General features: G+C 51.5%; 6 protein-coding genes across 6 annotated transcripts; 1 reads left to right on the forward strand and 5 right to left on the reverse strand.

Annotated features, from left to right (window-relative positions):
* Window positions 1-1,001: 1,001 nt before the first annotated feature.
* Window positions 1,002-3,008, reverse strand: CkaCkLH20_05365 (uncharacterized protein; the record flags this gene model as incomplete). The annotated part of the gene is made up of 4 exons (XM_038888084.1): window positions 1,002-1,140; window positions 1,195-2,067; window positions 2,124-2,708; window positions 2,770-3,008. The coding sequence occupies 4 exons, from the start codon at window positions 3,006-3,008 to the stop codon at window positions 1,002-1,004; spliced, it is 1,836 nt and encodes a 611-aa protein (XP_038746560.1).
* A 1,014-nt stretch (window positions 3,009-4,022) lies between these two features.
* CkaCkLH20_05366 (glycolate oxidase) lies at window positions 4,023-5,345 on the reverse strand (the record flags this gene model as incomplete). Its single annotated transcript, XM_038888085.1, has 6 exons — window positions 4,023-4,089; window positions 4,148-4,221; window positions 4,281-4,310; window positions 4,363-4,544; window positions 4,631-4,860; window positions 4,915-5,345. 6 exons carry the CDS (start codon window positions 5,343-5,345, stop codon window positions 4,023-4,025), a joined length of 1,014 nt encoding a protein of 337 aa, XP_038746561.1.
* Window positions 5,346-6,932: 1,587 nt separating this feature from the next.
* Window positions 6,933-7,628, forward strand: CkaCkLH20_05367 (uncharacterized protein; the record flags this gene model as incomplete). The annotated part of the gene is made up of 1 exon (XM_038888086.1): window positions 6,933-7,628. One exon carries the CDS (start codon window positions 6,933-6,935, stop codon window positions 7,626-7,628), a length of 696 nt encoding a protein of 231 aa, XP_038746562.1.
* A 226-nt stretch (window positions 7,629-7,854) lies between these two features.
* Window positions 7,855-11,397, reverse strand: CkaCkLH20_05368 (von willebrand domain containing protein; the record flags this gene model as incomplete). Its single annotated transcript, XM_038888087.1, has 1 exon — window positions 7,855-11,397. The coding sequence occupies one exon, from the start codon at window positions 11,395-11,397 to the stop codon at window positions 7,855-7,857; it is 3,543 nt and encodes a 1,180-aa protein (XP_038746563.1).
* Window positions 11,398-12,570: 1,173 nt separating this feature from the next.
* CkaCkLH20_05369 (uncharacterized protein) lies at window positions 12,571-18,543 on the reverse strand (the record flags this gene model as incomplete). Its single annotated transcript, XM_038888088.1, has 15 exons — window positions 12,571-12,733; window positions 12,784-13,425; window positions 13,481-13,665; window positions 13,725-13,967; window positions 14,023-14,476; window positions 15,608-16,265; window positions 16,387-16,495; window positions 16,552-16,739; window positions 16,793-16,941; window positions 17,001-17,125; window positions 17,183-17,721; window positions 17,786-18,007; window positions 18,063-18,133; window positions 18,186-18,293; window positions 18,455-18,543. The coding sequence occupies 15 exons, from the start codon at window positions 18,541-18,543 to the stop codon at window positions 12,571-12,573; spliced, it is 3,945 nt and encodes a 1,314-aa protein (XP_038746564.1).
* Window positions 18,544-20,307: 1,764 nt separating this feature from the next.
* On the reverse strand, window positions 20,308-22,226 carry CkaCkLH20_05370 (major facilitator superfamily transporter; the record flags this gene model as incomplete). The annotated part of the gene is made up of 4 exons (XM_038888089.1): window positions 20,308-21,051; window positions 21,099-21,534; window positions 21,583-21,896; window positions 21,954-22,226. The coding sequence occupies 4 exons, from the start codon at window positions 22,224-22,226 to the stop codon at window positions 20,308-20,310; spliced, it is 1,767 nt and encodes a 588-aa protein (XP_038746565.1).
* Between the last annotated feature and the right edge of the window lie 1,579 nt (window positions 22,227-23,805).

The following is a 23,805-nucleotide window of genomic DNA, read 5'->3' on the forward strand; positions in this document are numbered from 1 at the left end:
TAGGTTTTAAACTATTACCTTTAAGTTAAATAGGTCTTTAAAGATAAGCCTCCTATTTATAAGTAAGTTCTAAATATAGATTATAAAGAAAAGAGCTATTATAAATATAACTTAAGACTAAAGATTAAAATAATATATTATAAAGACTTAATACTCTATAGCCTCTATAGTTTACTCTTTAGTCTCTACTTTATATTTATCTTTAATATTACTAACTAAATATAATAGGAATTAATTTCTTTAGCTTATAAAGCTATACCTAAATATATTCTACTTATTAAGCTTTAGTTATATTTTTAAGAGGTTTAAATATATAAGAAAAAATCTTTAGCTAATTAAAGACTTTAGCTTTATATATTACTTATTATTAAATATCTAACTTCTAAATAAATATATCCTTATTTAGTTTCCCTATAAGTATATCTAAAGGGTTTTTCTAATTAAATCTTTTAGGGTTAATAAACTTCTAGATATTTCTTAAATATATATAAAACTTAAGTTATATTTACTATATAAGCTACTTACTTAGAAATAAAAGTATAATACTTATAGTTAGAATTATATTATTAAGATTTATTATTATAATAAAAAAAAAGTTTAAAATATTAAAATAGTTTTTAAAAAGAGAGTTCTATATATAACTTATAATAGAGGGGTAATTAAAAGTAAAAAGGTATTTTTAAAGCTAAGCTTATAACTCTAATAAGTTAGAGCGTATAAGACTAGGGAAATAGAAGTATATATCTAAGTATATAAAGCTATCTAGAATAGGTATAGAACGTATAGTATAATATATAAACCACCTTATTATATATAGAGTTATATAAGAATATAACCTACTAGAAAGCTAAAGCAGTGAGTGAGGCCATCACAACATCATATTTGCTAGGTATGCCGTTATAAAACCTCCTCTGCATAGGCAGAAACTTCCTATTATGTACCTAAACGCTATTAACTAACGGGACCAGCTAGTACTTATCATTCTATTCCGATACCATTGGTCATGGTCTGACGTAGACATTGACCTGAGGCTTATCCTTGATCTGATTGTATTCACCCAAGGGAAATGAGTCCCTTGCATATGCGATCTCTCCAGCGGATTTCGCTACAGGAGAGTATTTCTTCTTCTGTCTGAAGTATCTGCACAGTTTACTGTCAGCTGGGTTCAGAATAGCTTGTGAGGGGAACACATACAAGAGAGCTCCAACAAGGACACCCAGTCCAAGAAGACCAGCACCGACGCTGACGCCGATGACGACCTTGTTGTCAACACCGCCGACCTTGCCATCAAGAATACTGGTTGGACTCGATGTGCTGCTGGTCGAACTGGTTGTGGGCGGAGGAGGAGTAAAGACCTGCGGAGTACCACTTGTCGAGATCATGGATTGTACTCCTGACCCGAATGACTCCACGCCCTGTACAACGGCATTCGTTACCGTAGGGAATGTGGCTGTCACACCAGATGCCACAGCAGTAACAAAGGTCTCGGTAGCAACGAACTTCCTCAACGTCTGCAGCGCTGGAGGGCAGTTGACGAGGCCGGTAGTCAAGCACTCGACGCCGGTATAAGTGAACTTCTCTTTCAATGTTGTAGTTGTTAAGCCCTCGTCTCTCTTTGCCTTGGTGGTAGTAGCCGAGACAGTAGCAATCGTCGTAGTCGGCACTCTGCGACTAGCACAGCCATCCGCGAGCGTGGTGTAAAAGATTGGGATCTGGGTGTTTGGCGTGGGGCCCCAGATGCGATTTCCAATCTCGACCGACGCACCTGCAGCAGCACCCAAGGCAAACTGGTAGGCATTGACGGCTCGGAGAATGCAACCGTCTTTGTCGGCTTCCGGCAGGACGGTCACGTTGGTGCTGAGCTCGGCAATGTTGGCAAACACGGCGACCTCGATACCGGCGGACGCTCCAGGAATTTCGACCGTCTTGTTGAAGAGCTCGATCTCCTTGCTGTCGACGGGAGAAGAGATTTCGATGCCGGCGTTGATGCCGACTCGGAGAACGGCTTTCATGACTGCGCCCGCGCTTTCGATGATGACGGGCAGAAACTCAAATTTCCCGCCCTTGCTGAATGACAGTCAGTATCAAGTATGAGAACAATGTTCCGGGATGGAGGCACTTACAAAGCAACACTCGAGACATTCTTCGAAAATAGAGCGATGTCAAACATGACACCATCATCCATCTTGATGTGGAAACCACTGCTCATCTGAATCTCAGTCTCGACGCTCAGAATCAGATCAACATTGAACACGACTCCAAGCAGAAGATCATCCCCAATCTGCGAACCCAGGGGAGTCTTTGAGCTGTAGATATTCAAAGTGTACGTGAGACCAGCGGACAAGGTAGTGTCGAGCTCCATATACATCTCGAAGTCGTCGAAGCCGAATCCCAGACTGCACTCAGGGAATTCGGGGACGTCGACATCGAAGGTGATGTTGAGGGGAGGGAAGTCGAAATCCTCGGCGTCAAAGCCATCAGATAGCTTCTTCGCCACCCCGGAGACGTAATCCTTTGCGTAGGTAGTAAGATTGTCGAAAGTCTCGACGAATTCGTTGCCGATGTCCTTGGCGACCTTGGTCGCGTTGAAAGTGCCATCTATGGTGAGGTGTGCGGTGGCCTTGCCCTTGACGTAACACTTGACGCAGACAATGTTGATACCGGCTTGTACTGTGGCATTTGCAGTGCCGACTTCCACGTCCTGCTCACTTCCATTCGAGTACTGTCAGTAATTGCAGTCGACGGGAAAGGACAACTAAGCGCACGTACAACTTGAAAAGGACTGCATTATTGAAACTCTTCTCCAGTGACGTGCTGTTGCTGAACTTCTTTTCTCTGCCCTCAAGCCTCGCGTTGAAAAGGTATCGGCGGATTGCACGAAGCGTATCTGAAGGTGACCGGCCAGGGCTGCTCCTTACTACCAAATCAACTGGTGTCGGACTTGAAGCAGCCACGAGGACGAGAGTGATCGCCAAGACAAAGGTGTAAATGAATCGCGGAAGCATCATGATGGCAACTGGTTCTCATCAAGAGAATAGTGAAGCACAGCCAGCCAGGATACTTATGTCATTGAAAGGTGCGAACCACCCTTCTTTTGAACAGGGCACCCTACATCACGAGAAGTGTTCTGTGGCTGTTTGATGTGCAAAGGGATGAACTCCTGTCGGGACCACGACTCTGGTCTGGGTTAGCCCCGCAAGTCTTGGCAGCCCATGCGAGTTGATGTTGTTGGAAAGGTTGACGGTGGGCGCAGCAGGCTGGGTTCAGCTTCTTGGCTGAGCACATGCACGTGTATGTAGATGCAGGAAGTCACTGCATCTGCATGCTCCGAAATAGACTGCAAGAATCCTTCCCATCCCACAGCCTTATGATAAGGCAGTCGAAGAAGAGACTGGAGCGGTTGGGGCTTTCAAGGGTAGTTCTCATGATTTTGGGTTAGTTATCGGCGACATGGTCATGGACTAGGATCAACAGAAACGGCGCCGTTGACAAGCGGCTGTCCGTGCTCGCGAACTAGACGAGATCGCGACATGAGATGGCGTGCGCGATGCCCGAACTGGCCTTCGAGCAATTAACAGTTTAATCGCTGAGAGTTCTGACGGCTCAATCAGGCAGCAGTTTGATCGAGTCAGGCCGGGGTTCTCGGTTCTTGGCTGTTGTCGAAGGGGATGTAACATGGTCTGGCTTCCTCGCTGTAGCCAACGTTACTGAAACATTGTTGGCACCAAGACAACCCTCTGCGATTTCACGATTCTCAGTAGAAATAGCGATTTATTAGCCGGAGTGACCAACAGCTGTATGCACGGCGGCGGCGTTATCAGTGCAAAATAGAAACTCATGCTTCTGTTGGCCCCCACGTCGTGTTGGTTGCTACCCATTTGCTACAGCGCCTCCACTGCTGCGACCCCGAATCATGGCACTGCATGCTGTTGGTTTCAGGCATGTTTGCTTTGTCTTCTTGGAGGGCTGTTGGAATTGAAAGCAAACTTGCAGCTCGAGATGGCGAAGCCGGGGCGGAGTACTCATTTGGCCGCCACAGCTTTCGAGCCAGCTGGTAGATCGAAGACTTTGCCCGGGTTCATGATCCATCTGGAAAGTTATCAACGTTGAGCTCTGTGGATATTATGACAATCATAGATGGACTTACTTTGGATCGACCGCCTGCTTCAGCGTCTTCATGAAGTCAATTGCCTCAGATCCGAGCTCATCCACGAGACAATCCTGCGCGCATTATTAGTCTCGCTCTGTATGCAATTAAGACCCCAACAAGGCAATCATACCTTCTTGCCAATACCAATGGCATGCTCGCCCTTTAAGATTGTCAACTCACGAGCACAAAGGTCGACTGGAAGAATAACGAACCGATACTGTTCCCTCCATCTCAAGTGCTCGGCTCATCATGTCGTGAACGCATTGGGACACCGAGCGCTGATGCTGTTCGTTCTTCGCATCGTACATGACAGCCTGGTGAAAGTTTCCGTCACCAACGTGACCAATGACAGACGCAAAGAGTCCAAGTTTGCTTGAATCCTCCTTGGATCGATCTTTACGCGATACCAGTATGTTAGCTACGAAACGATCTCTCAAAAGTGAGGGTAATGCCGTGCTCCGCAGCTGGCTTCTGACTTACTGATAATCTCTGCGAGGCGAGAGATCGGTACGGCGACATCTGTCGACCACATAGAGTAACCCTCCGGCTTGATCGAGGTCATGGTCCAAAGCGCCTCCTTTCTCGCGGCCCACAAGTCTGCTTCTTCTTGCTTATCCCGTGCAAAGAAGATCTTCCGGGGTTGGAAAGGCTGCACGATACCCTTCACCCTGGAAATATCGCCCTTGATCGCATCCGTCGTGCCCGAGAACCTAACATGTGGCAATCAGACTCTCAGCCCTGACCAGATGGGAAAGTCAACGTACTTGAGGAATAAAGTCGGACTCTCGTCCCACGCAGTCCTACGCACAGCCTCGCTCCCGTGCCGATTGATGACCTGCATCTGCACTTCATCCATGAATTCTAGTGCTCCCAGCTGGATTCCGGATCGAATCAACTTCGTCGCCGCCTTTGCAGCCTCGTCGATACTCGGGAACGAGATGACCGCCACGCTGGTGTCCTGCGGCACGACAGCAAGCTTGAGAGTGATCTCCGTCACGATCCCCAACGTTCCCTCAGCGCCGACAAATAGCGATGTCAGATTGTATCCGGCAGAGTTCTTGCGAGGGCGCCTTCTGGTCTTCAGAACGCTCCCATCAGCGAGGACGACAGTAAGGTTGATGACCCAGTCTTTCATGGTGCCGTAGCGGAATGCGTTCGTGCCGCTGCAGTTGGTAGAGACCATGCCGCCGACCATGGCTGTCGGTGAGGGGTCTAAGGGCAGAAACAAGCCAGAGTCTTCGATGGTCTTATTTAGGTTTACCCAGTTCACTCCAGGTTGCACAACAACGTCCATGCTATGATGATACCATCAGCACAGGAAAGCATACTGACACAAGAATATGGAAAACTTACTCGTCGGGGTGAAATTCAATTATTTTGTCCATGTGGACAAAATCAATGCAGATTCCGCTGTAAGGAGATGAAAAGCTTCCCTCGACAGAAGAACCCGCTCCGAACGGCACTATGAGAGTGAGCATGAGTTGTTACTCAAGACTAGAGCGTGACTCTCACCCATTGGAACATTATACTTGTGACAAACTTTTGCTATCATCGAGACTTCTTCCGTAGTCTTTGGATACACGATAGCAACAGGGCGTCCGCTGGAGTTGGACGTTGACCAGTCCGAGTGGCCGTGCTGCTCAATGACGTCTTCGTCAAAGCTGACCGCATCCTCGGGTAAAACAGCCTGAATCTCATTTGCCGCCTATGCGAATGAATTGTGAGTTTAGATGGAATCGCCGAGGAGTACGTGAACATCACCTTCAACATGTGGTCCCTATCCGCAAATTCCACTTGCGAGGACAGGCCGATCTGACGTTTAGTCTCCGAAGGAGAGAATATATAGGTCGTGTAACATCCAGCAACGAATGCGGCTAAGATGAAAGGGGCGGCTGCAAGGCCTGGGTTGCGTCTGTCTTCGGGCTTGGTGTGAGCTGCGCGGTATTGCTGAGGTCGTGGGAGGGCCGGCCTTGGCCCCGCTACTCGGGGTTGAGGGCGGCGCGAAGTGCTTCGCAGCGCACTCAAGTTAGGACGCATAAACGCCCGAATTGTCATCCTGGTTTATTGTATATGAAGTCAAGATCTGGAAAGTTGAACGATGGAGATGGACTGCTGCGATCGCGTCAAATCTCCCACTCGGCGGGGACGGACGGAGTTGGGGGAGCCGCGTAAGGACCTGCCTTGAAGCGCGGCAGGATCTGGTCGGCACTGGAAAGTAGGCAAATTAGACGTGCTGAGAATGATGATATACAAAGACTGGATCGCAGACGAAAAGAGGGATTGCAAGGCCGTTGATGGAAGGAACATGCGAATGCTGGGCTACGATGCGTCCGGGACCGGCACAGCGGGGGCCATTCGGCTCCGGACGAAATTAGGCCGAGGTAAGCCGCCCTGAGGCGATAGTAACCAAGAATATTCATCCATGGCATTGAAAAGGAATACATCTATTATCTATCATCTTGAATCGAATTGAAATTGCTATTTACGTCAAGAAACATAGAATACGCTCCAAAAATTGCGAGTATTCAAACTTTGGCCCCGAAGAACCGGACCGGCGGCGATGAGTGGAGCCGGGCTCCGATACTTCGGCACCGAGACCACCGTGGAACGGCATGCCAGAATCTGATTCGGCCGAGATCTGAGGATTCAGCAGGTACGCCATCCGACCTTCCTCTTACTGCGCAAGTGACTCACATTTCATACCTCAAGATCACGACCTAATATATCTCGACTCCAACCCTCACGTGAAAATCATCTGGTGAACGTGAGCATCAACCCAGCGATGTCCAAACCCACCAACATCATCCTCCTCCCGAAATCCCACCCCTCCCCGTCTACATGGCTCCAACTAGTCTCCCGCTACAAAGCCTTCCGCCTCCAATCCCTCCTCCTCTCCCCCGAAAGCTTCGGCTCGACCCACGCCCGCGAAGCCGCGTTCCCGCCAGAGCGCTGGACATCTCGTCTCGCGAACCCGCAAGCGAATACCATCATCGCAGTTAACAAATCCCCCAATTCTCTGTCTGAAAACACTGAAGGAGACATTGATCTGGCCTTGGAGTCAGAATGGCTGGCTTCGCTGGTCATCACCGGGCCTCTAGACGCCGGGACGCTCGCATCCCAGCTTCATCTTGAAGAGTCCTTTGTAGACTTTGGAGAGGCGCATCGGGATGGTGAGGCGAGGGCCCAGTATGTGCTGAACGGGATGTACGTTATCCCCTCTGCTCGAGGAAAGGGCATCGGCGTCCAGATGTTGGAGTATGCAAAGCGCTTCGTTGCTGCTGAAGTCAAGCGTTCTGGTGAAAGGGGGCGGATATCTCTGATTGTGGACTATGAGAACCCCCCGGCGAGAATTACGTATGAGAAGTGTGGGTTCAACATTGTGCACCGGTACTGGTTCGATGATTATCGCGAGGGTCGAGAGGCTCGGACTGAGGCTGCGGTCATGATGATTGATCTTAATGATGATGCGAAAGTTTAGATGGTCTACGAAATTGTACAGAGATATTGCAGGCACGGGGTCACTTTAGCACGTGGATGGCAGCCTAGGTAATAATTGTTACAATTTTTGATGTTATTCTTTAGCTACTACAGACCTCTTTTGGATCTAGCATAGAACTACGATAAAACACTGCAAGTTTGTGAAGTGCATTCTTTCTCCTCATTATTCCCAAATTTCCTCCTGTCCACACGTCTGAGACAAGAAATCAGAGCAGACCTTCAGCAGCGGTCAGCAGCTGCTCGGTTCTCTCATCTCCCACCTCGCCCTGAAGCCATTGGATGGCTTTCTCTTCCATCATGTCCCAGCTGTCCTGCTCTTCAGCGAGCTTCTTCCGCAAGTAGGCAACAGCCAACGCAGTGGCCATGGCATCACCCTTGCTCAGCAAGATGCCCAAAACCTTGGTGACATCCTCCTCGGACAAGCCAAAAACGTTGAGCAGCTTGGACGACCAGCTCCAGAAGCCACTGAAGTCTTGCAGAGACACAAGAGCCGAGAACTTGTCGCTGCTGTCAAGCTCTTCTCCGTTTGAAGACGTCGTCTTTCTCTTTTTCTTCTTCTCTCCGACGGACATGAAGCCATCCAGATCAGCGTCGTCATCAGAGTAATCAATAAGATTAGCGTCGTCTGACAGATCCCGCTGATAATGGGCCAAGATAGCCTGGTCGATATGTGCCTGGGGGACTGCGGGGGCAGCGGCTTGCTGGAGTTGGGGCGGAACTGCGCCGAATGCTTGCGTGCTGGCAGCGCGAGAGGCGAAAAAGCCTCCCGACGGAGGCGGGGGTTGGGGCGCGCGACCTGGAGACGTCAATGAGTTTCCAAACAACCCAGACGATGTAGATCTGCTTGCAGAGGCAGAGGATGATGCGGAGCCAAAAGCAAACGAACCGCCTACGGCAGGAGTTCCGGTTGGTGAACCAAACAACCCGCCAGCAGTTGGAGCTCTGGAGTTCAAACCGAACAGACTACTACCACTAGTAGGAGCTGCTTGGGAGGATGAGCCGAACAAGGCAGACGTAGTCTTAGCTCTAGGGGGTGAACCGAACAATCCACCGCCAACAGGAGGAGGAGCTGCGGAGGATGAACCGAACAAGCCGCCTGCGGTTGCAGCTCCAGATCCAGCGGATGAACCGAACAAACTACCGCCAACAGGAGCTGCGGGGGGTGAACCGAACAAACCACCACCGATAGGAGCTGCTGCAGGGGATGAGCCGAACAAACCACCCGCAGCCGGGGATGTATCAGGGGAGGAATCGAACATACCCATACTTCTGGTTTGAACAAGATTGTTCTGGGAAAGACGAAACGCACCTCTCTTCTGCGCCTGGTGTTGTTGTTGCTGCGCCGGCTGCACTTGCTGCATCTGTTGCTGCATCTGTTGTTGTTGCCTCTGCATGATTTGTGCTCTCGCAGACGCGGCTGTGTTCCTTCGCCTTATGTCCTCTTGGAAGGGGTCGAAAGCACCGTACGCCGGAGTCTCCGAAAACGTCGACATGTCGTCGGCCTCGTGGTTGTTGGTACTGTCGGCAGTGTCCTTGTCGTTACTCTCCACGGCGACGAACGAGCACCATTTGCCTCCGACCTGGAACCCAACTCCGAGACGGACTGCCTCGCGCTCAACCATGGAAGAGAAGCGCCCGGGGTGGCTCTTTTCCAGCAGCTTGCCATCTCGGCCCTTCGCGTGGTAGATCCATCCGCGTCCTTCCTCAAGCTCTTTGACGGCTTTACGGGCGGCCAGTTGGTGAATAGTCTCGCCAGCCTCGGAAAGAAGGGTGATGGGGATCTCCAGCTCGAGGGGACCCTGTGACGACGTTCCACGGAGAATCACGGACGCCGGAGTCTTATCCCTCATGGACCTCTCGGGTGACAATAGAAGGTAGACACTTGTCCGGCTGTAGGGGTAAAGCGGAGGAATGCGGAAGGGTGCCTGGAGGACCTTGGGAGGTCGGACCGCGGGAACATGGGAGAAGCGATCAGTGCCGGTGCCATCAGTTTTCGCGTCGGTATCCTCCATCTCTGCGTCCTCGGAACTGGGGTCGAAAAGAGAAATTGGGTTCTTCGGTTCCTCGGTCAGCCTTGCCTCAGAGGCACCCTCCTGAGCTGGTCTGGTCTCGATGGTTTCGAAGTCATCCTCAGGCTCCGTCTCGGACTCGGCGTCGGCGTACTTGATCTCCAGAGAATAGTCGTTGACGTGGGGAGTAAGAGCTCCCTTGAGCATGCGGACGACCTTTCCAGACATCTTCTCTTGTTCAGAGACGGACTGCGAGAATCCATTACCTGCTCGGGCTAGGCCTTCGATCAGGGCGTGACTGACGCTACGACCAATACCCAACGTGAAGATGCGGACAGCTCCCTTTGACTTCTCGATGTTCTTGTTGACCATGTCAAAGAGGGCCTCCTGGTTCCAGATCTCGCCATCAGTGAGGACAAACACCTCGAGCTCCATATCCTTGTGGCGACGCTTGAAGGTCTCCTCGATGGGGGCGTACATCTCTGTGCCGCCAAAGTTGGAGGCAAAGGTATCAATGTGCTTCATCGCCTCGTTCGAAGTGTCTTGGTCGTAGGTCTTGGAATTCTTGAACAAAAAGGAGTGGCGTGAGCCGAAGCTGCAGATGTTGAACATACACCCAACAGGCAGGGATTTGATGAAGATCCGCAGAGCGTTCTTTAAGTCGTCGATCTTTCCACCCATGGAGCCTGAACGGTCACAGATGAAGACGATCTCGGGCTTGGTCGCGGCCAGCTTGAACTTGGGTACGAGGGTAGCCATGATGGCTTGCTGGTCGGGGATGGTAGGGTGGGTTTCCAGAACGGCGATGGGGTTGGATGTGTTGGTTGCGATAATCTGAACGATGAAGTCGTTGTCCAGCTCCGTGGTTCCCAGAGAGAGAGTAGCCGATGCGAACTGGAGGGAAGGGGTGGCGTTAGCTGCCATGGTCGAGGTCGTTCCGACAGATACACCTATCGGGTGGGAAGGTGACTGGATGGACTTGATGACGCTCCCAGCAGGCATCTCGGCGTCAACAACGATTTGAATGCCCTGGTACGAGGAGACATTGGTAGGCTTCGCCATCATAGTGCCGGGATAAGAACCGTAGCGAGGGGCGATTGAGGTGGGAATGGTGAATCTGATGCCGTCGACCTCGGCATCGTGCTTGAGCTCGCCAAGGTAGGTGATATCGACTCTGATCTTTGCACCGGGCGGGACGTTTCCAATTGTAGTAGTGAAGACATCGCTGGCGTCGGGCAACTGTTCGAAGAGGCCGGCAGTCTCGCCTTTGGCAACGGCCTTGTCGTACGTCTTGCGAGCGGTGTTTTTCTCCTGGACGACTCCATGGATGACGCGGTCGTCATTGATGGTGCAGGTGAAACCCACAACAGAAACTCCATCGAACAAGGGAAAGGTGTAGCGGAGCTCGGGGATGGCTTCTTTGGTGGACGAGTTGACGTAGGTCTGTGTGAGAGTTGTGCGCGAGGTCGAAGCTACGACGCGGGCGTGAATAGACTGCGAGACGGAGGGGAGATATTTCCTCCTGGGGTGGTTGAAGATGGAATTGGGCTCTCCGTTGAAGGGCTCCAGAAAGTATAGACCGCAAATGTAGGGGCTCGCCATATTGTTTCCAAGCGAACCAAACAGACTGCCGGGGGTGTTCGTGCTCTGGGAAGAGTTTCCGAATAGGCTACCGCCAGAGGTCGAGTTGGAGTGGCCGAAGAGACCTCCAGAGGAATTAGCTAAAGCGCCAAATACCATCTTGTTGATGGGCTACTTACGAACAGAATCAGGAGAAGATGTGTGCTTGAGGTGTGCTGAGGAAAGACACCGGCTCGTTCTCGTTTGCTCTGCTGGGTGTGTAAAGTAGGTAGCCAGGTGCTGCCAGCTGAAGTGATCTGGTATGTCGTAGCAAGAGTGACTGGACCGTCACAATTCTGTCGAAATGGAAAGATGGATGACGATGAATGCTCAGGAGGAAAGCAAACAGATGAGCTGTCCCTACCTTACTTATAAATTAATGGGATGGGATACGTTGAAAGGGAAGAGGCATCCTTTGACTGTCGGTCTTGAGCTTCCAGGCGCAGCCAAAGTGCAGGCAACAGCTAAATTGGACAAAGAGCCAATCACAGCTCATAATTTTCGCCAAGACGGCCTCTCATTGGTCAAAAATCTAGATGGACGTCTGCCTGCTGCGCTACAGCAAGGATCAATGATTCCTCCCAACGTTTTCCGCCGCCGCGTATTACACACAAAGCTTGACTTTCTGCAGTAAAAGGCCAATGAACGAGACTGCTTTCTTCAATTTATGTCTATAAGGGTTCTTGCTTAGAAATGCATTGCAGTCTGCCTTATGAAAAAAGCTTTGGATTTGATTCATCTCTTCTTTACCCCATTGAATTCAAACTCAATCGGCCGAAGCCGTCTGCTGCCCTCTGCTGTAGCTTAGGGTCGCATACCATTATTGGGCGCCGCCTGGCCGCCTGTAAGGCACACCAGATCCCTCAATTGGTGACTCACAACTCCAATGGCTGCACCCTCATACGAGCGATGTTGATCTGAGCACTCTAGACCAAGATTGTGTATTTCTAAGCGTCTGATGATTTAATTCAACTTGGCATTGGAATACACGTTTTCTGAATCCGCATGCGTCTTCTCCTCCTTCAAGGTTGTCCAAATCCTCCTCTCAACCGTGACTCACTAAGCTTGGCTGCAGCTATCGTGGACGACTTCGTCATGTTTCCCATGGGCTTGCTCAGAGTAAAAGCTTCCATAAACTTGGATTTCAGACGAGAAGCATCCAATAGTTGGGTTGAGAACGAAATGGCTACATCCTCATTGATTTTGAAGAGTCACTTTCAATGAACAGTGCCCCCGACAATCAGGGACGCGACCAAGCTTGCTTCAACACTAAGATTTCACAGAATAGTGAGTCTACTGATCTCTCATCAAAACGATGTCAACCTCGTCTCCCGTAACCTCCAAGTCAATCCCAAAGCTTTCGCTCCTGCCGCTCATCTCGAACGTTAGCCGAAGCTTGCCGTTGTAATACAACCCGTAATTCCCCTGCTCAAGTCCAGATACACGAGGCGTGATCCTAGATCTCCATGTTAGAAACTTTCAAAACAACGGCACTACAAGACATACCGTGTGCTCTTCCCATCCCAAGTGCGCATGGTGATGGCCAAGGCCTGCATCTCGCTGTCCCAGCTGCCACGCAAGAAGTCCACCCCGTTCGACAAGTCCACGTCCATCACAAACGGGCAAGTCGCAAAGTGTTCCGCGTCCCATGGTTTCTCGTAAATCTTCCTCTGTCCATCGATCACGTTGAATCGTCCATACGCGATGCCCGCATTCCCAGTGACTACGTCGACAGCTGGTGACTCATAGTCATACGGCGTCGCAGACTTCCTGTAAGGGTAGAACAACCCTCCGTTCTCCCAAGTAGGGTTGAACTTGGCATCAGCGTATGATAGCATGCCCTCCAAATCAGCGCGATCGCCGAGCTCGGACACCCACATTACCCCGAAGGCGAAGTGAGGTTTAGTAAATGGTATCATGCTCTTGGGCAGTCCCTCTTCTGCCACTGCCTTAGCCGCCTTGGTATAGGTGACTGGATCCATGGGGTCGACATGCTCCGAGGTGACTAGCTCGCGGATCTTGAAAGACACCTTCGGATGCGGTATGAATACGTGGTCGTCGGATGGCTTCGCGAGAAATCCCGGCTGGAGGTTTCTGCTGGTCTTCTGCACAAAGGTTGGGTTCCATGAATTCATGAAAGCGAGTGCCCTGAAATATCACCTTAGCTGCCACCTCCGAGGTATCGAGTCTCGTTGTCACATACCACGAGGAAAATGCCAAATCATCTGCCGGCTTCTTCTGGTCCTGCTTGGGCGAATACCAGTCGTAGAACAAGCCGTCTTCTTCTTGAACCATGCCCTTTGCCTTCCAAGCAGCCTGGTATTTCTCCAACACTTCCGGTGAAAAATTAACCTTGTCCCTGACATCGTTGTATCGGAGTGCGATCAACTTGACCGACGTTAGCTTGGTTGAAATACCACACTCGAATACTGGATTAGTCTGCTTACGGGAAATTGGTTACAAACCACAAAGATACTATTGGGCTCGCAGCAGACACCCATCCAGTTCTCGCGTTCCATTTCTCTCAGAATGGCTGCTTGCAACGACTTCCTCGTGTAGGAGAACTTTTCCGGGCCCATTCCCCAGAACACGGGGTTCCAGTTGAACGCGATGGCATCCTCCTGATCGTACTTGCCCTCGTTGAACAGCATCTCATGAAGTGACACCATCAAGAGTAGATGACCGGAGTACTTGAAGGCTTGTCAGCGGATGGTGTTGGAAAGAATGTTGAGTTCGACTACAAACCATGATGTTCTCTCGAACCACAGGATCCGCCCAGGGCTTCCTCAGTTCCTTCAGGTCCGGGTCAAGCATAATCCCACTGTGACTCGTCAGAAACCAGTAGCCCCAGACGTCTCTCAACAGCATCTTGTGGATGATGTTCTCTAAGAGCGCCTTGAACATCGACCTCAGTGCAGGCATGTGGTGATAGTGCGCTGCGCCAGCGGTGTAAGCCATCGTGGCCAGCTGATAGCGATACGCATCGAGCCATTCCTGACCCGGTTCCTGACTTCCCATATGTCTCCATTCACCGTCGGTATGTGTCGTGAGATTATGGAAATGGCGTAGGTGTCCTGCCTGCTCTCGTGAGAGTTTCGGGCAGCGGGCGAGGAAGTCGGCAGGGAGGGTTTCTGGGAGGTTGTGAGGGAGGTCGCCACGGAGCCGGAGTTCCGCCTGCTTGTCTGGCAACTGGGTTAAACTGGTCGTTGTTAGTTTATAGTCATGGTATCGTGATGGAGGCGTACGTTATGGTGGCCATGGTCAGATTGTACCGACACCTAAACCGAAGATGAACCTGGAGTAGGCTTCCGCTGTTCAACGCGAAGATAGGATTTGCCGTGACATCGACGCGATGTTTTCCACCAGGATTAAATACACTGCGGTGCGTGGACGGACTAATACACCACTTATACATATTGACTTCCACCGAAATGGAGGAAATGCAAGAGGATCAGATCATTAAGATGTCGACCCTAAAATCTGACTGTGTCCACCAGCCCGACCGACGCGAATAAATCCGTGAGAGAAACATCGTCACTCGTCGCTTTCGCGAGAATACCAAAGTCCCTGATACGCAAGCCATCTCAGAGAACTCTCGATGCATCACAGCTCCACGGGACCGGGAAACAATGGAACCATTCCCACATTGTGGATGAACGGAGCATGGCTGACGTTACTTGAGTCCCGGCAGGCCGACCCCGCAAACAAGGAGCACGCGGGTCTGAGGCACGGAGTGATTGTCCTATTTAGGATAATCGTATGCCAAAGTCCTTCTTCGCCATTCAAACTCCTCCACCAAACACAATTTTCGTTTGTGTGGGAAACCCGGGGGTCGTCTTGAAGGGGGGTATGGCGAGATATCAATGACCAGATTATAAGGGTGGCTGCATTGTATAGCGCGGCATATTGCATTTGGTGTCTATTCATCCCGATTGTTCTCGTGTGGTTGGTCGCCTGGCACGATGGATGAATGCTTGGTTGAGGCTATTGTGGATGCGTCGTGCCGATACGGCAATGCGGACTGGGCTTTGCTTGCATGATGGATACATATAAATATGTTTTTTTCGGCACTCAAATCCCTCGAGAAGGGTGTCTTTCTCGTACTATGAACGAATCAGAAACCATCATTTCTTCGATTTCGCGAGGATCAGGTTCGCCCACACTCTGTCATGCTGTAGGCTTCACCATGTCGCCAGCCTTGCAAGTCAGTGAGATAATCCAAAGATGCTTCATTAAGTACAACCGACGAGGTAAACCCACTTCCCTCGGTCTCCGTAGATCCCCTACCCATAACGCCCGACATGGAACGGACGACCATCAACCGCCGAACCCGAGAATATGCCTCTCCAGTTCCCCAAAGTCTCCCAAATCCTGCCCAGTAAGCTCAAGATCCTGATTATGATATATCGAATAACAATTGTACGCATCATCAGGCAACAAGTCCATCCCATTCGCCTGCTCAGACGGCTGCGGGTCGTCACTGCTCGAGGGCTGTATCCACAGATACGAGATGTCATTCCACAGGCTCGAATCCAACAGACTTCTCGAACCCAGTTGACTGCTCCGCCCAGAGGGCGTCAGCACTTCGACCCCGCCCGAGTTCCTCGGCGTCAAGCCCGGGAAGGGTTGCTGTCGCATTTCAGAATCCTCTTCGTTGCCCGTTGACACTGTTATGCTCGAACCTCCTTGGTTCACCGCAGTCTTGGCTGCTGGGTCCGGCCTGCTGGTGCGCACCTCGCTCGGGCTGTTCTTGGGGATATCCAAGAATGTCGATAAGTGGTCCCTCATACGGCGGACTTCGCGGGCTCTCTGTAGCGCAAACTCGTTACCACAGCCGACCAAGTAGTCGAGAATTTCCAGCGCCTCAGAGAGCCCAGGAGTAGGCGCGAGCTTTTGGCTTCCATCGCAGGTCGAGTCGATAATCAGGGTTAAGATCATGATGAACGCAGCGGAGAAGATCGCGTCGAGATCGAAGAAACCGAATGTTGCTGAAATGCAATGTTAGTATCAATTCTCTGAAGGGACAACAGCACTGACTCAGCATGTTTCCCTTCCGTAAGGCCATCAGTACTTCCAACAGTCGTCTCGCCGCTTCAGAACAAGTCCGACTTAACCGGTTGAGTGGCGATGAGGCAAGACCAAGATTGGATCCATTCTCATCGTCGAATATGAGCTTTGACACGTGCAGCATGACGGGGCGAATCGTGAGAAGGATTGCCTTCGCCAACTCGTCAGTAATAGAACGAAACTGTCGTTAGGGCTTGGGCAACATACTTGGTATAACATCATGTGAAGATAAGCCGATGTCCTCAACGACACATCTCCCTCCATGGAAGGAATGTCGAACAGCTTGCTCGAAAAGTCTCCGGGGACCTCTTTCGCGATCCAGTAAAGCGACTGCACGATTTCTTGGACGTTCGGTACGAACATCTCTTCTGGATGGTTACCCGGGCCGTAGATGGCTGTTGGTAGAATGAGCAAGTTGCAAAGGGTAATTCTGGATCTCGCGTCTTACTGGATAGAATTCGACCCGTGACCCTTGCAATTTTGATGTTTGTTCGCAATGGTAATGCCGGAGGGAATCCAGGTGAGTCGATTGGCATCTCGATCTCTATGACATCGTCCACGATACCAGAAGGGTTGCCAGTCGCAGCAGCGAGTCGCCTAGCGAAACCAAAGCGATTAGTAACTCAAGCTGTCGAGATCATTCATGCAATGTGTACCTCTCTTGCATATACACCGTCCACCACAGTCGATTCAAGTGTACCTTCTCCGACTGCAACAAATGCTTCGTCCCCGACTTTCGGTGGTACCCATGGGTCGTAGCAAGTCGAAGAGCAGAACTAATCTGCGTTCCAAAGTCAACCGATGAAAAGCATAGCACTCGGGCGCGACAAGTACTCACATATAAGTACGCCTCCTCCTTCCTGTTCGCATTCTGCAGATACACCGCAGCCAAGGCATGTATCTCAATCCCCAGCTTCCCCAAGCCGTACAACTCGCTCAAGCTCGGCAGCCTCGTCTGGACATACGTAAACATGCCCCAGCCCGGCAACTCCGTTCTCTCACCACCGTCAAACTTCCCCGAGAACAGCTTCCCGATGGCGAATACCAGTATCATCTCCAGATACCACGGCGTCTGCGTCTGCGACGGGTCGCCGAGGTTGGCGTAGAAGAAGGCGAGCCGGTCGGAGAACTCTCGCGTGTCGATGTGATGTTGCGTGTAGCCGATGAAGAAGGACATGCTCTCGAAGAGCTTCCGCCCTTCTTCTTCTGACGGTAGAGAGGGTGCTTCATCTTTCGGACGAGGTGGCGGGGGCTGCGATAGTTGGCGACGAGGAGGCTGGTTGTTGTCTACGCCGCTTAGACGTGGATGCTCGAGGAGGTTCTGGAGGCGGGATCCGAAGTTGTGGCTTGAGCTCAGGGTCGAGTCTGCGGGGATAGCTGGTGGATGAGGTGCATTAGTGCTTGAGAGATGGGCCTGGTGAGGACACTCATGTTATCTTACTTGAACCCGGCGAAGACTCGACAATGTTGCTCACACTTCCTCTTGGTAATGTGCTTGTCGACGGAGGAGAGGTAAGCTGGTCCAAAGCCAACCCAAGCAACGTGGAGGCAGCATTGACCTGCGTGGCATTATCAGTAGGTGTATGCGCCGTAGCGCTGGTCGTAGGTCGGCGAGAGTTCTCGGTCGGTTCTCCAGCTACTCTGATTGTCTCATTATCTCGGTCTGTGAATCGTGTTAGCAAGCGACGGATCGGTCTTGTATATCTACGACCACCAACCCTCTGTAATCGCAAATCCCAGCCCGTGATTCTCATATCGCGCCAACCGTTCCTGGAGATCCTGGATTCTCCTGTCGAGACATTAGAGAAAAGATGAAATCTGTGATGACATCTTGAACTGACGTGACGGAGTAGACCCGCTTCTTCCCCGGCTCGGGGAAGCTGCACTCCAGGTCGCGTTTGCTGCAGTACGTGCATGGCTTGTCGCCGGAGCACTTGACCTTCTTGCGCCTACACGTCAGACATCTACCGTATATTTCATGGCGTCAGTAGCTTTCTTCCAGGCGTTTCGCGACGTAAAACAGCCCGCCTTCCAGCATCGGGGGGCCTGGTTGCCTGCGTCACCGGACGGTCGGCGGAGGCCATTCCCGGAGTGTATTTCGGAGACTTACGCCGAAATGGCCTTGGCCGCGTCGCGGCTCCCGCCGATTCTCCCTCCCAGAGACAACCTCCTGGGCGATGCGCGAGACTCCGCGTCCATGTGTAACTAAGGTTTATGAGATATGTCCCAGCGGCGACGGCGGTGAAGAACGGTTCTGCCGGCTTGATCTGTCGTTTCTGTTTGTTGATGGGAGTCTCGGATGTTGACTGAATGAGGGGTCGGACAAGGATTCTTGGCGGGGGGCTCCGAGGCTCGGAGCGGAGAAAGCATCGCCAGCAATCTGCGCGATAAGGACCAACATCGCGAGATGAACCCAACAAGTTGCGGCTCTGTCCAATGCTCAAAGAGGATTAACTCTAATAACTCGCGATGTTCGCGTACGTTATCTTAGATATCTTATTTCCATATTTGAATCGAAGCAATATGTCGATTGTGCCCCGCAGCAGCGATGCCACCGGGCACGGAGTCTCACTTTCTCATCAACACCACATCGACAAGCCCTTAACCCTGTGTGGCTCGATGCGTGAACTCGTGCTCACATGCGGATAGCTTTAAACTATTCTTTCTTCCATCTACAATTCATTACAAATGTTGGACAGGAATGAAGTCGATGAACACAGCCCTTCGCCCATGATTTCCCATGATTGGCCAGCATCGGTCACCTGCCTAATCCGGCAACCACCCGAATCCACTGCTGTGACGAACACCTACCTAGGCATCAACGGCATCTTCACATTTTTCCACTTTCAAAGACCACGGAAATTATGACAAGTCCTATACATCTACAGTACTAATCAGCGTGAAAAAGAAGCCGCCTCTACGTTGATCCCGTGCTGTCGACACTACCGGTGAAAGCCAAGTCCTAGTGATAAGTGTTGAAACTAATTGGACATGACAGATCCGTCTTTGGTATCCAGGTTTGACGAGAGATTTCAATTTCAAGATCCTCAGTATGAATCCGCATATCGACAATAGTCAGAAACCGATATATCCCATCATTCTCAGCCCGCAAAGAAGAATACGTAGCCAGGATATTGGCGTGGGACACTACTGACTGCGTACGCCGTACGCGTACGACAAGCCACCACGGACAACATCTCAGCCAGCAGGAAGACGAAAAGGTGGAAGTCATGGCATGGGTCAACAGAAGGACCGGAGATACGGTGAGGGATTCGTCCAGGCGGTCGGGGGACGTGAGTAAGCAGTTCGAGCCCCGACGCCGTTTTGTGCCCCGAAAGTCAGATGAACCTTGACTTGTATTTTTTGGCTCCTCGAGAGGAAAATGATTGATAGAGTTGTGGACTTGGACGTTTGGGTGTCGAGCGTTGGGACGGGTTCGGTGGTGTGAAGCGGTCGGCGGACTGAGGTTTCGTGTGCACCAACGCCGAATTCGGTAGAGTCTGCCGCGGATACCTTTACGTTCCAGTCAAGGTTTGGGTCCGTTGATATCTTTCACTCTTGAATGTTTCTGAATAAGTGACTTCGCATGTTCGTGATGAGATCGCCTCTGTGTCGCATTGCTGAGGAGTGTTCAGCAATAGTGAGACTGATCGTCAAGTGAGGAGGGACGCAAACTCGCATCACACTAGGAAGATGAAGATTGTAAAATTTGCTTGAATTTCTTTCCACAAATGACCCGATAGTTACAGGTCTTAAAAAAGGAATGATGCATTGCCAAACATTCGTAAACAATATCAACCATCCGCCGCCTTCACCATGACCTTCCCAATGTCTATGAGCCCGCAAACTCCATGCTTAGTGCCTAAGGTATTGAGGTTCCAATTCCGTAATCCCTCACTCCTATTCGTGTATGTATATATGCCTGGTTGTAGGATTCTAGAAAACCCTCTGTGATGCGCGCGCCTAAGTCTCATCGCTAGGGATCTGCTCGCCGCGTAGCGCCTGACGACTGTCAAACATCCTTGATACACGGTTCTCTTCCAGTGTGTGCTGAGTCTCGTGAAGCCTGTTGAGGTCGTAATGACGAATCAGGAAGCTCAGGAAGAATGCGATGACGGCCAAGGAGACATAGACGCCATGTACACCCTTGAAGCCGAAAGCGTACGACTCCAGGATCGCATCCTTGAACGTGCCGTCGGGCAGAGTCTTGATGACGAGGAGGTACTCTTCAGCACGCTGGGCAATGTCCTGGGCGATACCCTTGCGCTCGAGCTTAAGCGCCATGACGTTCTGGAACGTGGTCGAGCCCACGTTGACGCCGATAGCGCAGCCGAGCATGCGGAGGAACAGGTACATGCTCGCGGCATGGCCCGAGTTTTGAGGGTCGACAATAGCGCCCGTAACGAATGTCTGTGCGTTGAGGATGAAGCCGTGGCCAATACCGCCGATAACGAGGGTGATCACATGCACGGCAACGGGAGTGTCAACGTCCCAGTAAATGAGGAGACCAGAGGCGAGGGCGAGCAGAGCCCAGCCGATCCAGATGGACCAGCGGTAAGCGTTGAAGCGAGAGACAAGAATGCCGGAGATGATGGAGCCCGGCAGAAGCAGGAGGGTGACCGGCAGCATTGCAACACCAGCCATTGTCGGGCTGTACTGCGAGACCGAGAGGAAGTAGAAAGGGACGTAGTAGAGTTGACCGTAAAGCTGGAAAATCAGTAAATATCAACGGAAGAAGCAGGATATCAACTTACAATGAAGCCTTGCAGGGCGCCGAGGATGTAGACCGTGATAGCGCTGACATCCGCGAAGAGGACCTTCTTCAAAAATGGCACCTTGGCAAATCTGTGCTCGTAGAACAAGGCGACTGCCAGACCTGCAGCGCCAATGAAGACGGGCACAAGCGTCTGGGCGCTCCTCCATGGGAAGTCATTGCCTCCCCATGAGATTCCGATGAGGAAGGTAACCATAGAGCCAATGAAGAGAAAACCACCAAGCCAGTCAACGCGCTTGAGCTTCTCGCCAAAGGTGGCCGTGGGTGGCTTGAGGGTCAAGAGGACGGGGACGGCGAGCAGTGAGTAGCCGCAGATGGGGAAGTTGATGTAGAAGATCCACCTCCAGGTAGTGTGCTCGGCGATGGCACCGCCAAGAATGGGGCCGACGAGAGAGCCAATTGCCCAGGCCATTTGACTGAGAATGTTAGTGAAAATCGACAAAAGACCGAGAATCGCAACTCACATGATACCGTACAGCTTGGGTCGATGGCGCAGAGGCACGATGTCGGTGAAGACGACCAAGCTAAGAACGTACATACCACCAGCACCGATACCCTGGATGACACGTCCAACCAGAAGTAGCGTGATATCGCCCGCGACGCAGCAAAGAATTGTGCCGACGGTGAAAAAAATCAGACTCCCGATGAGGATGATGGGTCGGCCGAAGATATCGCTGAGAGATGCCAGGAATGGCATGGCTACTGCACAGGAAATTAGGTAGGAAGTTCCCACCCAGAAGGCTTGTGTTGATGAGCCTCCGATATCTTGAATGATGGCCTACGATTTTATCAGTACCATGATCAGAGTTACACTCAGTTGGTTTGCCAAACTTACACTCAGAGACGTGACGATAACGTTAGCGTCCAAGGCAATGACAAAGGACATGATAGACAGGGTGACGATGATGATCATCTGGTGCTTCGAGGCCTTCCATGGTTGAATGGTAGCAGACTCGTCGATCAGCATGGGATCCGAGATGCCCCGTTGCTCATGTTCCTTCAATTCTTGATCCTTGATCGCCGTGTATGCCGCCGGATCATACGCCGTGGAGGCGTAGGTCGACGTCGAAACGACGCTGTCGTGATTGTTGCGCTCTCTGTACTCCATCGTGACAGTTGCTGCCCGAGACTGTCCTACTCGAATGGAATAGAAAAGGTTGAATGGTTGACAAACTATGGAACGGACGAAGGGAAACCTGCAGGTACTCGCCCTTCTATAGTATCTTCGCAAGCACACACGCTCAGTCGGTGCTCAACGGGGACTAGACGTGGCAATCACGTCGTCGGACTGTGCTGCCGTGCGCTGGCGTCTGCGACGAGCAGGGGAGCAGACTAGCGCATGGCAGGTAGCTGAGGTACATAATGACATTTGCACGCTTCTTGCAGGTTGCAGGAATCGTGGGCCTCGAGGAGTATCATAGATCGGCCCAAAAGGGAACTGACAGCAGCCAGAATCCGAAAGACGACCAGCGGTGTTCAAAGCGACAGACAGGTTGACGCCCACCACTCCCGTGTCTTGAGGCTCGCTCGACTGCGTGCGGCTCGGCGTTTGCTTCGTTGGCTTCCACACTAGTCCGTTGTTTGTTTCATTGGAGACCGCCGTGTTGATCAGTGCGAGATAGCGTCCACTGACGCCACATGGGTTTAAAGCAGGGCTGAAACTCGTTTGGGGTGTAAGGGCACTGGATGTGCGTGGTCTGGTACCGACTGGTCTGGTTCGCGGGTGCTGACTAGATTGATATCTTGGGAGCAGGGCTCGGGCATAAGCCACTCGTTGATAACGTGGCCGAACTCGAATCGGTTGTTCGTCAGAATCCATCAAGATTAAGCTGATTATGTTGGAAACATCCACCGTTGCGATGTACATCCGCTCCAGTCATGGCGCGCGATAACCTTGTGGCTGGGCCTTTGAGTGCTGACGGTCTGACAGAACCGTGTTGTTGTCATGAGGCTCAATGCTGACTTGTTTGGTGCCCACACAAGCTCATGTCAACCCAGCTCCATGGGTGGCTTGGCCGAAGAAACCCAACGACTGGGTCGTAGCCGCTCGCTTCCGACCACTTTCGACTAAGGTAGTCCGGGTATGTGGTGTTGTACCCGAACCCGACACTCGGACACACCCTGAGTGGCGGCAAACCTCAAAGCTAACTTCCATCTCGCTGGAGCAGCCGGTTGGCTTACTGTTTTGATGTCTCAAGATATCAGACGATCGGACCGGGATCTCGAACAGACAGCCTTGGGACAAACCCAGTGCGAAGCTGCTAGCTGGCCGAAGAGGTCTGATGGCAGCTTCATTCGTTCTCTACCGATGCTTTGGGTCTCGTCCGACTGACACACGCCTGCGCTCAACCGTGGACGAATTCTCGAAAACAGAATGTTGTTGCCTATTGCCTGCTGCCAGCTGCGAATCGTTCGAGGAATTGAATTCCAATCATCAGCTGTCGCCGCGTTTAGCACGCGAACCTGGCCCAAGAAGGAGCGTCAGCATATGCATCTGACATGCTCCCAATTTGTCGCCAATAATCGAGACTTGCTGCTACCCATTCCGGCAGCCCCTACATGTCATTGCTGACAGACAGCGCCCAACCGTGTAGTCTCACCACACGTCATGGTTGATTGGAAACAATACACAGCCACCGACATTGCTCAAGCGGAGAGATCTTGAAGGTCGGTTCCTGTCCCAGGCG

Source organism: Colletotrichum karsti (assembly GCF_011947395.1).
Source record: "Colletotrichum karsti strain CkLH20 chromosome Unknown Scaffold15, whole genome shotgun sequence".
In the NCBI taxonomy this organism is placed as follows: Eukaryota; Fungi; Ascomycota; class Sordariomycetes; order Glomerellales; family Glomerellaceae; genus Colletotrichum; species Colletotrichum karsti.